We start from the raw sequence: 13,257 nt of genomic DNA on the forward strand, positions 1-13,257 counted from the left end.
CTGTTCCAAACCTGTAAGACGTTACTGTCTTCTATGGAACATAAAAGAATATATCAGTTACAGTTACAAATTGACCATACAGTGATGAATATTCATATGTTCTTCAAAATATTTTCTTTTGAACAACATGAGGGTGAGACAAGATGCTAATTTTATGTGGACTAATCTCTGTAAAAACAACTAATAGCTCAGTTTTTACTCCTTGTTTGAAAAGCAGATTAGTGTAATGCAGTAGAATGGCTCTGCCAGTGGAAGATACTGTGGTGTATTAAAGCGATTACACACTGCAGGGACATACAGCTGGTATTTACATTAGTTTTTAGGGATGAAATTTGGCCTCTGGGTTTAGTGATCGTCTGTAGATGTAGATACAGCCTTTAAATGCCTCCAGCAGCTGCTGATCCCTGTTGAGCAGCGGATTACATTAATAGTTATGGATCAGAGCGTCTTCATATTGGCATGGCGCAGTGTAGCACACTGATATTAGGAACATTACCTTAAGGTATGAGTATTAGATCAGTTCATTTTTGCTGTGTTTATTTACAGGACCTTAGAAGGTCCCAGATGTCTTGTTTGTTAATTAAAAACAGTGCCAAAGGATCTGAGTTTCTACAAGGTTTATACTTAAACTAGGTTAATACTGAATAATTGTGAATATTCAAAATATTGCCTCGGATAACATCTTTATGCTACATTTTGACTTGCAGGTAAATGATGTGAATTTTGAAAACATGAGCAATGATGATGCAGTCAGGATCCTCAGAGAGATTGTCTCAAAGAATGGGTAAGACTGACCAGGAAAAAGACGTCTGAATATTTACAACGTAAGATATAATTGAGTAACTATTATACTTGTTTTCTCTAGCCCCATCAGTCTCACTGTTGCCAAATGCTGGGACCCTTCGCCTCGCAGTTACTTTACAATACCTAGAGGTCAGTATACACAGACACATTTCTTTCAGATACGCAAACACCATGCTCTGACTTGTTCTGCTTTTTTCTTTTCCAAAGCTGAACCAGTTAGACCTATTGACCCGGCAGCATGGATTTCCCACACTACTGCACTTACAGGATCTTACCCACAAAATGGTACAGTCTATTCTATCTGACAGGTCACATTCACAGCATCTTCTTTTTTGCAAAGCATGATGCTAATCATCCTGTTGTCTTTCACAGAGTTTGACGACCTCCCTCTTACAGTGGGAAAGACAGACATGGCCACTATTGTAAAGGTGATGCAGCTCCCAGACTCAGGACTAGAAATAAGGGACAGAATGTGGCTGAAGATTACTATAGCTAATGCTGTTATAGGTAAGCTGTCTTTTTCTTCCTATTTGTGAGATCTTCGCACTCATGTTACTAAAATGATGTTCGCCGAATAAGATTGTTGTAGTTTTTATAAATATTCTTAAGTTTAATTTTTAGGGGTTCAAGCGTGTAGCGCTGAAACCCTATTGTAATTGTTAGAATGGCCAAGAATCAACAATCTATACATAAAACTGATCAGGCAGGCCAAACCTTAGACTCTAAACCTAAACCTCTAAGACTTAGAGGGTTGAAACTTAAAGGGATGGTAGTACTCAGACCATCTACAACGTCACCAAGGCTCGCCCCAGTCACCCTGACAGGGGTGCCACGGAGATCAGAAGAACAAAATCGCTCATAACTCCTCAACCGTTCATTGTAGGCTCAAGTGTCTTATGTCGTCGGAATCCTTGGCTCATGCTTTTTTTGGTGAAATTTACAGATATTTCCCATTTTTTGAAAAACCTGCTTTTGCGAACTTTCGACCCTCTGTTAGAAAGGGGCGCCAAAGTGTTTAAAAGAGGGAGCATCCCATTTACTAAAACGGCTATAACTTTTGAGCGGAATGAGATAATTTCGCCGAACTCACAACACGTATGTAAGAGCTGAATCTGAGGTCAAGTTGCAGAGCTTGGCCACTTTGTTGAGCTACAAGAGGGAAAAAACATAAAAACAGCCATAACTACATGCCTGTTCGTCCTATTGCTGTGAAAATTGGTACAGATGTCCTTGGTCCAAAGTGACATTTGTTTATCTCAAAAAACATGGGCGCCATTGGCCGATGAAATTTCAGCACATAGTAGACAAGCTTAACGGAGGTCGATCGGAATGAAACTCAGTGGGCCTGTTTGCCTCATGGCCCTAAAGGTCTGTGAGAAATTTGAAAGAAATCTGCCACTGGGGGGTGATATCGCCTTTTTTTCATAGGGCGTAAACGATTGTATATTGTGCAGTATTCATATCATACGATAGACCTCCTCATTCCGAACAACTCTAAAACCACTGTTGTCAATCAAACCGTTTGTTAAAAGATCGAGAAAATGTAAAAAACCTACTTTTGCAAACTAGTCCTGGGTTTTTTGCTCTATCTGAAAAAACAAAACACTGCAGTACAACTCTCAAGGTCAATAATTATCGAAAAAAATGTTGAAATTTACCTTTTGGGAAGCTATAACGGAGTCGTTTTAAAAAAAAAAAAAGGTGGCCTGTCCAAACCTGGTGAGCGCATGCGGCAGGTTATTCGAAACAAGCATGCAAAGGTATAGGCAGATCGGACAACAGTTGGCACTATCAGTCATAATCATTAAAAAACATCATATTTCTATTGTAAATTATCAGGATTTGCCGAAAATGCTTTTTAAATTATTGATTTAGGTGGTTACAGGCTTGCTAAATAATATGTAATGTCATTTTTAATACGTGCTTAAATGTCTTAAAGCGCTTGAACCCCCATAATCGTTGCTTGCAGCTAAATTTATTTATTTATTTTTCTTTCAGTTAATGGAAATGGTATTAGTTTTTCATAATTTTTTTCCCCCAGTAATTTAGTTAAATGTTTTTCATGTCTTTTTTATGATAACTATGATAATGGTATATAGATGCTTGTAATCACATCTCATCGCATGTTACAGGAGGTGATGTAGTGGACTGGCTGTACTCACGGGTCGAGGGATTCAAAGACCGGCGGGATGCCAGAAAATACGCCAGCAGCCTGCTGAAACATGGCTATCTCAGACACACTGTCAACAAGATCACCTTCTCTGAACAGTGTTACTACACATTTGGAGATCTCTGCCAAAGTACAACACATCTCTACATTTCCTTTAAAGGAATAGTTCACCCCAAAATGAAAATTAGATCAAATGTATGTATTCTAAGGCCATCCAAGATGTAGAGGAGTTTGTTTCTTCATCAGAAAAGATTTGGAGAAATTTCACATTACATCAATTACTCACCAATGGATTCTCTGCAGTGAATGGGTACCATCAGAAAGAGAGTCCAAACGGCGGATAAAAGCATCACAATAATCCACAAGTAATCCACACAACAATCAGTGAATTAACATTTTGTGAAGTGAAAAACTGTGTTTGTAATAAACAAATTGATCATGAGGACATCTTCGAACCATTATCTCCAGCCTCTATCTAAAATATTGCTGGAGGAAATGTTATTATGGTATAGACTGGTGTTTTGGCCAGAAGCCACAGTTTAAAGGTAAAATGTATACAAGATGTTAATTAATCACACAAGTTGTTAATTGATGTACTGGAGCCATGTCGATTACGTGGATTATTGTGATGTTTTTATCAGACTCTGATTCTAACGGCACCCATTCACTACAGAGGATCCATTGGTGAGCTAGTGATGTTTCGCTAAAGTTCTCCAAATCTCTTCTGATGAAGAAACAAACTCATCTGCATCTTGGATGGTTTGACAGAGAGTAAATTTTCAGCCAATTTTAATTTTTGGGTGAGCTATTCATTTACGTTTTGTACTGATGCATTAAAATGGTACATTTAACCTCTTTCCTTCCTTCTTCTTAGATATGGCTACACTAAACTTGAATGAGGGGTCGAGTGGTGCTGGATCAGAGCAGGACACATTGGCGCCTCTCCCCCCTCCGTCCACTAACCCATGGCCCATGGGCGGCCAGCCCTTCCCCTACCCACCCTTCTCCACAGCGCCCTCTGGGTTCCCTCCAGGATATTCCGACCCCTGCCACAGTTTCCACAGTGGCAGCGCAGGAAGTCATCATAGTGAGGGTGAGTAGGGAAAGGTCGTCCATAACTTAAGACAATCAGATTAACTGAATCACAGCACGAACTTCCAAAATAAATCTCTGCCTGGTTCAAAACTGAAATAATAATATCTTATAATTTCAGGGTGTTGTAAATGTAAGAAATATCCAGCTGTTTTTGAATGCAGGAGTTATGAAAATATATAGCTTTGCACATCCCTAATATGAATTTCATGCATGACTTATATTACTAATATACTGCTATCCCCGCACAAGGGTTGTTTCATGAAATTGTCTTCAAATCCCAGCTGTAGTATTTTGTGGGCTCTCTGAAGGTTGTAACCTTTCAGGCATCTCTCAGTTTATTGTCTTCATTTTTGGCCACATTTTAACAATTGATTTCAGCTCTTTTCATGATTTCGCCTGCAGTGCTTGCATTCATCTCATTCTTTAGTGTTTTTTGCCTTTATCGCTGATGCATTGCACAAACACATCTGTCTCAATCCGTCTGCTTCACATTACTGCATAACCTGTTGCTCATTTCACACATGCCATGCACTAGCTCAGTGAAGATGTCAGGAAGGAAACTCAGCAGCCTGATGTGTATGTGTTTATGAGTAGAAATCAGTTGGAATGATCTGCCATCTCTTGAGTGAAGGCTTAGGTGTTGTGAGGTTTGAAGCATATGGATAGGCAGTCAAACAAAGTAAAACTAGGGCAGATGTTTGGCTGTGTGAGAAAACATCTTAAATATTTCAAGTACATGGATTTTATGTAGTATATATGCACTACCGTTCAAAAGCTTGAGGTCGGTAAGTTTTTGATAGAAGCCTCTTATGCTCACCAAGGGTGCATTTATCAAAAACACGTTAAAAACTAATATTGTGAAATCGTATTACAATTTAAAAGAACAGTTTTCTGTTTGAATATATTTAAAAGGGATAGTTCACCCAAAAATGAAAATTCTGTCATTACTTACTCACCCTCATGTTGTTCCAAACTCGTAAGACATTAGTTTATCTTTGGAACACAAATTAAAATGTTTTTAAAGAAATCAGAGAGCTTTCTGACCCTGCAGAGACAGCAACACAACTACCATTTTCAAGGCCCAGAAATGTAGTAAGCACATCGTAAATTGAAGGAGAAGTTTACTTTCAGAACAAAGATTTACTCACCCCCTTGTCATCCAAGACGTTCACGTCTTTCTTTCTTCAGTCGTAAAGAAATTATGTTTCTTGAGGAAAACATTTCAGGAATGTTCTCCATATAGTGGACTTCAATGGTGCCTGCGAGTTTAAACTTCCAAAATGCGGTTTAAAGGCAGCTTCAAAGGGCTTGAAAGGAAGAAGGATCTTTTCTAGCAAAACAATCGGTTATTTTCTAAAAGAATTTACAATTTATATACTTTTTAACCTCAAATGCTCATCTTGTCTAGCTCTGCTATGCGCATGCATACTCTCTCTAATCCGGGTCAGTAATAATAGGTCTAATAGGGTTTGTCAAAAAACTCCCATCTCTTTTTGTCCTCCAACTTCAAAATCATCCTAAATCGCCCTTTTATCTTCTTTTGTAAAGAACCTTATTTGCGCGTTCACTTTACACTTGCGTGAACACTGGGTCAGTACTTCTGCAGTGATGTAGGACAATTTTGAAGTTGGAGGAGAAAAAGAGGAGTTTTTCGACATACCCTAACTGTGGTGACCCGGATTACACAGAGTACACATCCGCATCGCAGAGCTAGACAAGACGAGCATTTCAGGTTAAAAAGAATATAAATTGTACATTTTTTTAGAAAACAACCATTCATTTTGCTAGATAAGACCTTTCTTCTTCGCCTGGGAGCATTTAGAGCCCTTTGAAGCTGCATTTAAACTGCATTTTGGAAGTTCAAACTTGGGCACCATAGACTATATGGGGAACACTCCTGAAATGTTTTCCTCAAGAAACATTATTTCTTTACAACTGAAGAAAGAAGATGTGAACATCTTGGATGACAAGGGGTGAGCACATTATTTGTAAATTTTTGTTCTGGAAGTGAACTTCTCCTTTAAGGTTGAACCACTGATGTCACATGGATTATTTTGATGATCTGCTCACTACCTTTCTGGGTGTTTTAGTACAGTTGCTGTCTATGCAGGGTCAGATAGCTCTCGGATTTCATCAAAAATATCTTAAGATGAACAAAGGTCTTACAAGTTGGAACGACATGGGGGTGAATAATTAATGACAGAATTTTCTTCTTTGGGTGAACTATCCCTTTAAATTGTCATTTATTCCTGTGATAGCAAAGCTGAGTTTTCAAAAACATTTCTGATTATTAGTGTTGAAAATTTTTTTGTTGTTGAAACTGATACATTTTTTAAGGTTTCTTTGATGAATAGAAAGTTTTGAAAGAACAGCATTTGAAATGAAAATCTTTTGTGATATTATAAATGTCTATTATAAGCGTCATTTTGACAAATTTAATGTATCCTTGATGAATAACAGTGTCAGTTTCTCTAAAGAAATTACTGACCCCAAACGTTTGAACTGTAGTGTAGATTTTCAATAGAAATCACATGGGTTGTCAAAAGTATACTCAATACACCGATTCCATTCAGTATTAAATATCCTTGTATGAGATAGTTACATTACTCAAACAACAATACTGACATGACCTCTCAGAATTTATTTTTGATCTTTATTACTGGCTAATTACTTAAACAATTATTTGATTTAAATCAAAGTTAAATTATTAAATCAAGCACTATGTTAAATAGCATACACATTTTCACTGGTACTAAATTTAGTATCTAATCTTGTGAAGTATCGACTACTGAAATGTTGGCTTTCTGACCACCCTAGATAACGCTATATTACTGTAAATTCTAACATATCATCACAACATGTAAATAAATATCTTATATGAGCACATATAAGATTTTATTTTTACTGAGCAGATCCCAGTAATGCTCTTTGGCTGTGAGGATGATTTGTACTTCATAGAGCTTCTGGTGTTAAGATAGACAGGCGGCTTAACTGTGTTGTTTCCTGTTCGTTTCTGCTGTGCAATGGCAGACTGATGGAGGAGGTAGTCCCAACCCTGGGGTGTCCGGTAAGGCAGCATCCCATCCTCCCTCTCTCTCCCCCTCTCTCTTTCTCTCTCTGACAGTCATGTCTCCCTCCATGACTGGGGTATTTCTGTTGCTGAATTTGTCCTGCTGCCTCACCTCTCGTCTGTGTATTTCTCAGCATGTCGTGTTGTGGAAAAACTTAAATGCATACACACTAGTCTAGGAATGCACATGACAATATCAATGTAGATTCCATATGTGTATGTAAAGCTTCGCCTTGCCTGTTATGTAAGAGTGAAATGATGTGGCTTTTGAAGTTTGACAGTGTTTTAAATTTAGGATGAAGCACTTCATGATCTCATTTGCATTGCCATTTGACTCCAGTCTCATGTCATCCAGTTTTAATTGCACATCTGATAGATGTATGTCATCAGCTCATTAATTGCCATCATTCTTCATCAGATTTTAATAATTCTCTTGGATCGTGACATGACGGAATGAAGAGCAAGAAACGTTTGTCTTTATAGAGTTAGAGAGGGATGGAGAGCTCATTAAAAGCAAACTCACACGCTGATTTGTTACGATTAAAGATCATCACAGTATTGAAATTGTTACAAACAGTGTAATTTGATATTAAAGGGATAGTTCATTCAAAAATGAAATTCTGTCATTAATTACTCACCCTCATGTCTAAACCCGTAAGACATTTGTTAATCTTCAGAACACAAATTAAGATGTTTTTGATGAAATCCGACAGCTTTCTGACCCTGCATAGACAGCAAACGCAACTGACAAGTTCAAGGCCCAGAAATGTAGTAAAGACATTGTTAAAATAGTCCATGTGACATCAGTGGTTCAATCTTAATTTTATGAAGCTACAAAAATACTTTTTGTATTCCTCTCCAAATAATCATGTAAACTTGTGTTTATTTTACAGGAAGTCGAAGCAGTAGTTCCAACCCTAGCGTTGGGAGGAGCCAGCGGCCTGTGCCGAGAGACAAGGACCGCAAATCAGCAGGCAGCGGCGGCAGCGAATCGGATTCAGGCAACCGAGCAGGTGGGAGGCGGGTTGAGCGTTCAGCCAGCCAGTTGAGTCACCGTAGCCATGCGCTGTCATCTCGCAGCCACACTCATTCCCGCGTCCCGTCCCAACACAGCCGCACGTCCTTCTCCTACAGCCACGCTCCTTTTTCAAAGTATGGTCACACCTCTTGCGCACTCAGCGAACGGAGCCACGCCTCCTCTTACGGACCCCCAGGCCTGCCTCCTCCCTACAGCCTGGCCAGATTGACCCCTAAGGGGGCTATCAGCAGTGGGCCCCCAGGGGCCCCTCCAGTGAGGGAAATAGGGGCCATACCACCCGAACTCACCGCCAGTCGCCAGTCCTTCCAGCATGCCATGGGCAACCCTTGTGAGTTTTTTGTGGATATAATGTAATCTCATGAACAAATAATAAATAGCAGTACAATGGAATCCCACAAGATGAGTGCCATGAATACACGCTCAACTTTTACCAACAGCAAATGTGGCTGTGCTGTAGTTTCTGTGGAAGGATCAGATGTGTTAATCATGTGTTAATCATGTGTTGCGCAGAGGGCAAATACCTGCATACACTACTGTTCAAAAGTTTGGTGTCGGTAAAGAAAGAAGTAATATTGTAAAATATTATTACGAATTAAAATAACTTTTTCTGTTTTAATATATTTTAAAATATAATTTATTTCTGTGGTGGCAAAGCTGAATTTTCAGCAGTCTCTCTAGACTCTAGTCTTCAGTGTCACATGACCCTTCAGAAATCATTCTAATACGGTGATTTACTGCTCAAGAAGCTGCTGAATGCTGAAAACAGTTGTGCTGCTTAATATTTTTGTGGAAACTGGTATTTTTCGCCAGTGGGATTCTTTGATGAATATTACCATTAAATATAAATAAAAACAAGGTAGAAATCTTTTGCAACATTTTTTACTGTCGAACTGTTTAATATGGAAGCCCATTTCTACCACTCAATAAAAAATAAAAAAGGTCATTGCGAGTTTTTATCTGAAAATTCTGACTTTTTTTTCCCTCACAATTGTGTTTACATCTCACAATTCTGACTTTTTTCTCATAATTGCATGATATAAATTTTTGCAAGAAATAAAATCAGAATTGTAAGAAACTCTCGGAATTGCGTAATTGCGACTTTATCTCAGAACTGTTGGTTTAAATCACACAATTCTGAGATTTTTTTCAGAATCAAGATAAAATCACAATTCCAAGAAAATATCTTACAGAGTTTATATCTTACAGTTCTGAGATAAAAAGTCAGAACTGCGAGATAAACTCAGAATTGTGAGAAAAAGTCAGAATTCAGAATTGCGTCTTTTTCTCAGAATTGCGTGATATAAACTCACAGTTGTGAGAAATGAATTGTAGTTGTAAATTGAAAAATTGAATTGTAAGGTAAAAACTGCAACCTTTTCTCAGAATTGTTGGTTTAAATTACGCAATTCTGATTTTTTTCTCAGAATTGAGATAAACTTGCAATTCCAAGAAAAAAGTCAGAATTCTGAGTTTATTTCTCACAATTCTGAGAAAAAAGGTCTGAACTGCAAGATAAACTCAGAATTGCGACTTTTTCTCAGAATTGCGTGATATAAACTCACAATTGCGAGAAATAAAGTCAGAATTGTAAGCTAAAATCTTGGAATTGTGAAAAAAAAAGTTAGAATTCAGAATTGTGACTTTCTCAGGATTGCAATAAACTCACAATTCCAAGAAAAAAAAAGTCAGAATTCTGAGTTCATATCTCACAATTCTGAGATAAAAAAGTCTAAACTGCGAGATAAACTCAGAATTGCAAGAAAAAAAGACAGACAAAGATTCTGACTTATTCTGATTCCCAATTCTGACTTTCTTTCTTAGAAAGTATTGTTCAAATCTCGCAATACTGACTTTATCACTCGCAACTGCAAGTACATATCACAATTATGAGAAAAAAAGTCAGAACTGCGAGTTTACATTCTGACTTTATAATGCACAATTACAAGTTTTGCATTTTTTTTTTAATCCAAAGTTTATATCTCGCAATTCTGACCTTTTAGTAAAGTATTACCAATTTGAATCTCGCAATTACTGACCTTATAACTCGCAACTGAAAGTTTATATCTCATAATTCTGAGAAAAAAAAGGCAGATTTGCGAGATAAACCTTAGAATTGCGAGAAAAAAAGTCAGAATTCAGAATCGCAATTTTTTCCTCAGAATTGCAAGTTTATAATGTCAGAATAGTGGGATATAAACACGCAATTACAAGAAATAAAGTCAGAACAAAGATGCAATTTTGGAATTGCAAGAAAAGTCTAAATTGTTTTTTCTCAGAATTAAGATAAACTCGCAATTCCGAGAACTCAGAATTCTGAGTTTATATCTCACATTTCTGAGATAAAACTGCTAAATAAACTCAGAACTGCAAGATAAACTCAGAATTGCATGATATAAACTCAAAATTGCAAGAAATAGTCAGAATTGTAAGATAAAATCTTTTTTTGAATTGACTTTTTCTCAAAATTCAGAGTTTATATCTCATAATCCTGACTTTCTCAAAAAGAAATCACACAATTCTGAGAAAAGAACTGCGGGTTTAAATCTTACAATTTTGACTTTATAACTCGCAATTGCAAGTTTATATCTTAGATATATCTTAGATATAGATATAAACTTGCAATTGCAACAAAAATTCACAAATGCATTTATTTTATTTTTATTTAATTGTTAGAAACTGGCTTCCATAGTTTAATTATGTATCCTTAAAAATCTTACTGACCTCAAACAATTAAACAGTAGTGTAAATCCAAAAGTATGGCAACAAAAAAGGGAAAAAAGTATTTTATTTTTTATTTCTGTCACCATTAACAAAACAAAACAACACATTAACAAAAAAAAAGTGTGGTCAAACAAGGTTTATATTACAAATTGGGGTCAGCACAGCTTTTTAGACTATTATTAACCATTTTAGCAATAAAATAGCACACCAGCAGCCACATTTTTAATCCATGCTATTAGCAAACGGTAAAGACAATCAGACAATGCTGCCCTCTGCTGGTCAGGAGCTGTTAGTCCTTTCCAAAGCTATCAATGGACTAGGCTACTGATCATCTTTAAGATCCAGCAACAGTCAAGTATTTTCATTTTTGTGTTTGTTCCTCTTAAAATGCTATTTAAAACAATCTTTATATTGTAGTTTCATTTTGTGCACATGATTACTGCTAAAGCAGCTAGCTTGTGCATTACAAGCTGACTGGGCAGGTGGCGGAGATGGGTGGAATGAATCATTTTTGAACATATTTCCAATTATTACCAAGTTGGAAACCTGGTAGCATGTCACTGTTATGACTCTCTTGGCTATGAAGCACTAGCTAGAATAATGTATTTTCAGGAAATAAAAAAAGCTGCTGGATATCAGGGTAAACTCAAAAACCAGCACTTACGGTGTGTATGCACAAAACAAATTGGCGCTTGCTGAACGTCTGAAATTAGTTGTATTTTCTTACATAAGATGTTCTTAAATATTGTCTGAGTTTTTTTGCCCCTGGGATAATGTGTCGGTTGTATGATGTGATATCTGGTGCTGGTAACCTGTTCAATCAAAATGTCTCAAAGAGAAAACGTTTGCTCTAAAAGCTTGTTTGAAGTAACTTAATGAAGGAGACTAGTTAGCATATGGACTGTGTACTACTGTTTGTGTAGTATTTAACCATTTGAAGGCTGACAAATTGGCACTTTGTTCTGATCTGCCCTTTTATTGTGAATCTACATCTTTAGATGTGTTGTCTATTTTTCTCTCTTAGGAAGACTTGGGGGGGGGAAATACTGTATATAGTTCATTTTTATTGTATATATGAAAATAGATAATTGTATAAAGTATATGTACAGAGCTTCTGGTCATGCCTTTTTGTAGTTATGTATGATGTAAATTGGACTTGTGTGTTTGTGAGTTTCAAGCAGTTTTTTTAAATCTCATTCTGCTCTTTGTGTTGTATTTGTCTGGCCACTTGTAAGTGAAACTGTCTGAAATAAATGATTCATCTAAAATGTCTCTTATCATTAACAGGTAAATAATTTATTAAAATGTCTGTGTATTTTAACTTTCAAATTGCAACTGCTTACCTGCCAATTGTTTTTTACCTCTTAGTTTTTTTTTTTTTTAACAGAACTAAATATACTGCTCCAATAAGTAACCAAGCTAATGAATTTATGGTCCATATTAAAGCCAACCAATTATATTTTATTACTTTAGTTTGCCCACAAATTTAAATTCTGTTGTTAATTACTCACCCTCATGTCACTGGATATGATTCTTTAGGGTTTTAATGAAAAGTCTATAATATAATTTGGTTAAAAATTCTCAATGGTTGTGTAAAACAAGACCCTTTCTACCTTGTCAAAATGAGCTCTGCAAAAATCATCCCATTCTGAGGGACTGTTCCTTTAAATGCAAATGAGCTCTGCTCGCCCCGCCCCTCTCTTCTCTCTGTGGGGTGACCAGCTGCTCTGAGAGATTGTTTACTTTAGCCACATTTAGCCGCGAAACTTGCTAACTAGCACGTTATTAGGAAAGGTGATTGCGATTGCAGAGATTCATAAAATAAACCTTATACTCACTTCTGCTGTAGGTGAAGCTGGATCGCAAATGATTTGCGCGAACATAGGCGCATTTATGTAGATCGGGAGGCGCATTCCCTTCACAAACAAATGTAATCCACTGCATCTTCAGCGGCTCAGATGTCGGGAGTAAATGATGAACACTATGTTCATTATTACATCCAGCAACACAACAACTCAATCGATCAATCGGAGATATTCTTGTCTAACCTACATCCCTGCTCCGCCATGGAAACAATGGAGGTCGGACTGTTACAGCTGATCTGAGGTAAGACGCTCATGTCTATCAACTATCATTCCTGTCGGTGACACCACACCGACAGGAATGGATTGATTTGAAAAAGGGGATATTATTATTGCAGATTAAATAAAAACCACTGCATTGATTTTGATCATTATAGGGTACATTTGTACGTACACTGCAAAACCTTTAACTGAGACAATAGCGAGCCAAACAAATATGTACTGTATAGACATACATTATAAAGTTGAAGTGCTAAAATGTATTTGCCACTTTGAA

The 13,257-nt window shown here is 37.0% G+C and overlaps 1 protein-coding gene across 3 annotated transcripts in view; it reads left to right on the plus strand.

Annotated features, from left to right (window-relative positions):
- dvl1b (dishevelled segment polarity protein 1b) overlaps positions 1–10,554 on the plus strand; it is a 62,631-nt gene extending 52,077 nt beyond the window's left edge. For 2 of the 3 annotated variants that reach the window (XM_051123021.1, XM_051123022.1), the window contains 7 exons: positions 708–784; positions 866–933; positions 1,012–1,089; positions 1,177–1,311; positions 2,937–3,104; positions 3,849–4,067; positions 8,033–10,554. In XM_051123021.1, coding sequence (XP_050978978.1) covers positions 708–784; positions 866–933; positions 1,012–1,089; positions 1,177–1,311; positions 2,937–3,104; positions 3,849–4,067; positions 8,033–8,532 — 1,245 coding nt within the window. In that variant the 3' untranslated portion in view covers positions 8,533–10,554. Of the gene's footprint in view, positions 1–707; positions 785–865; positions 1,090–1,176; positions 1,312–2,936; positions 3,105–3,848; positions 4,068–8,032 lie in introns of all 3 variants that reach the window. The other variant, XM_051123020.1, reaches the window with a different exon arrangement.
- Positions 10,555–13,257: the final 2,703 nt, after the last annotated feature.

The sequence above is a fragment of the Labeo rohita genome, chromosome 11 (assembly GCF_022985175.1).
Source record: "Labeo rohita strain BAU-BD-2019 chromosome 11, IGBB_LRoh.1.0, whole genome shotgun sequence".
NCBI lineage: Eukaryota > Metazoa > Chordata > Actinopteri > Cypriniformes > Cyprinidae > Labeo > Labeo rohita.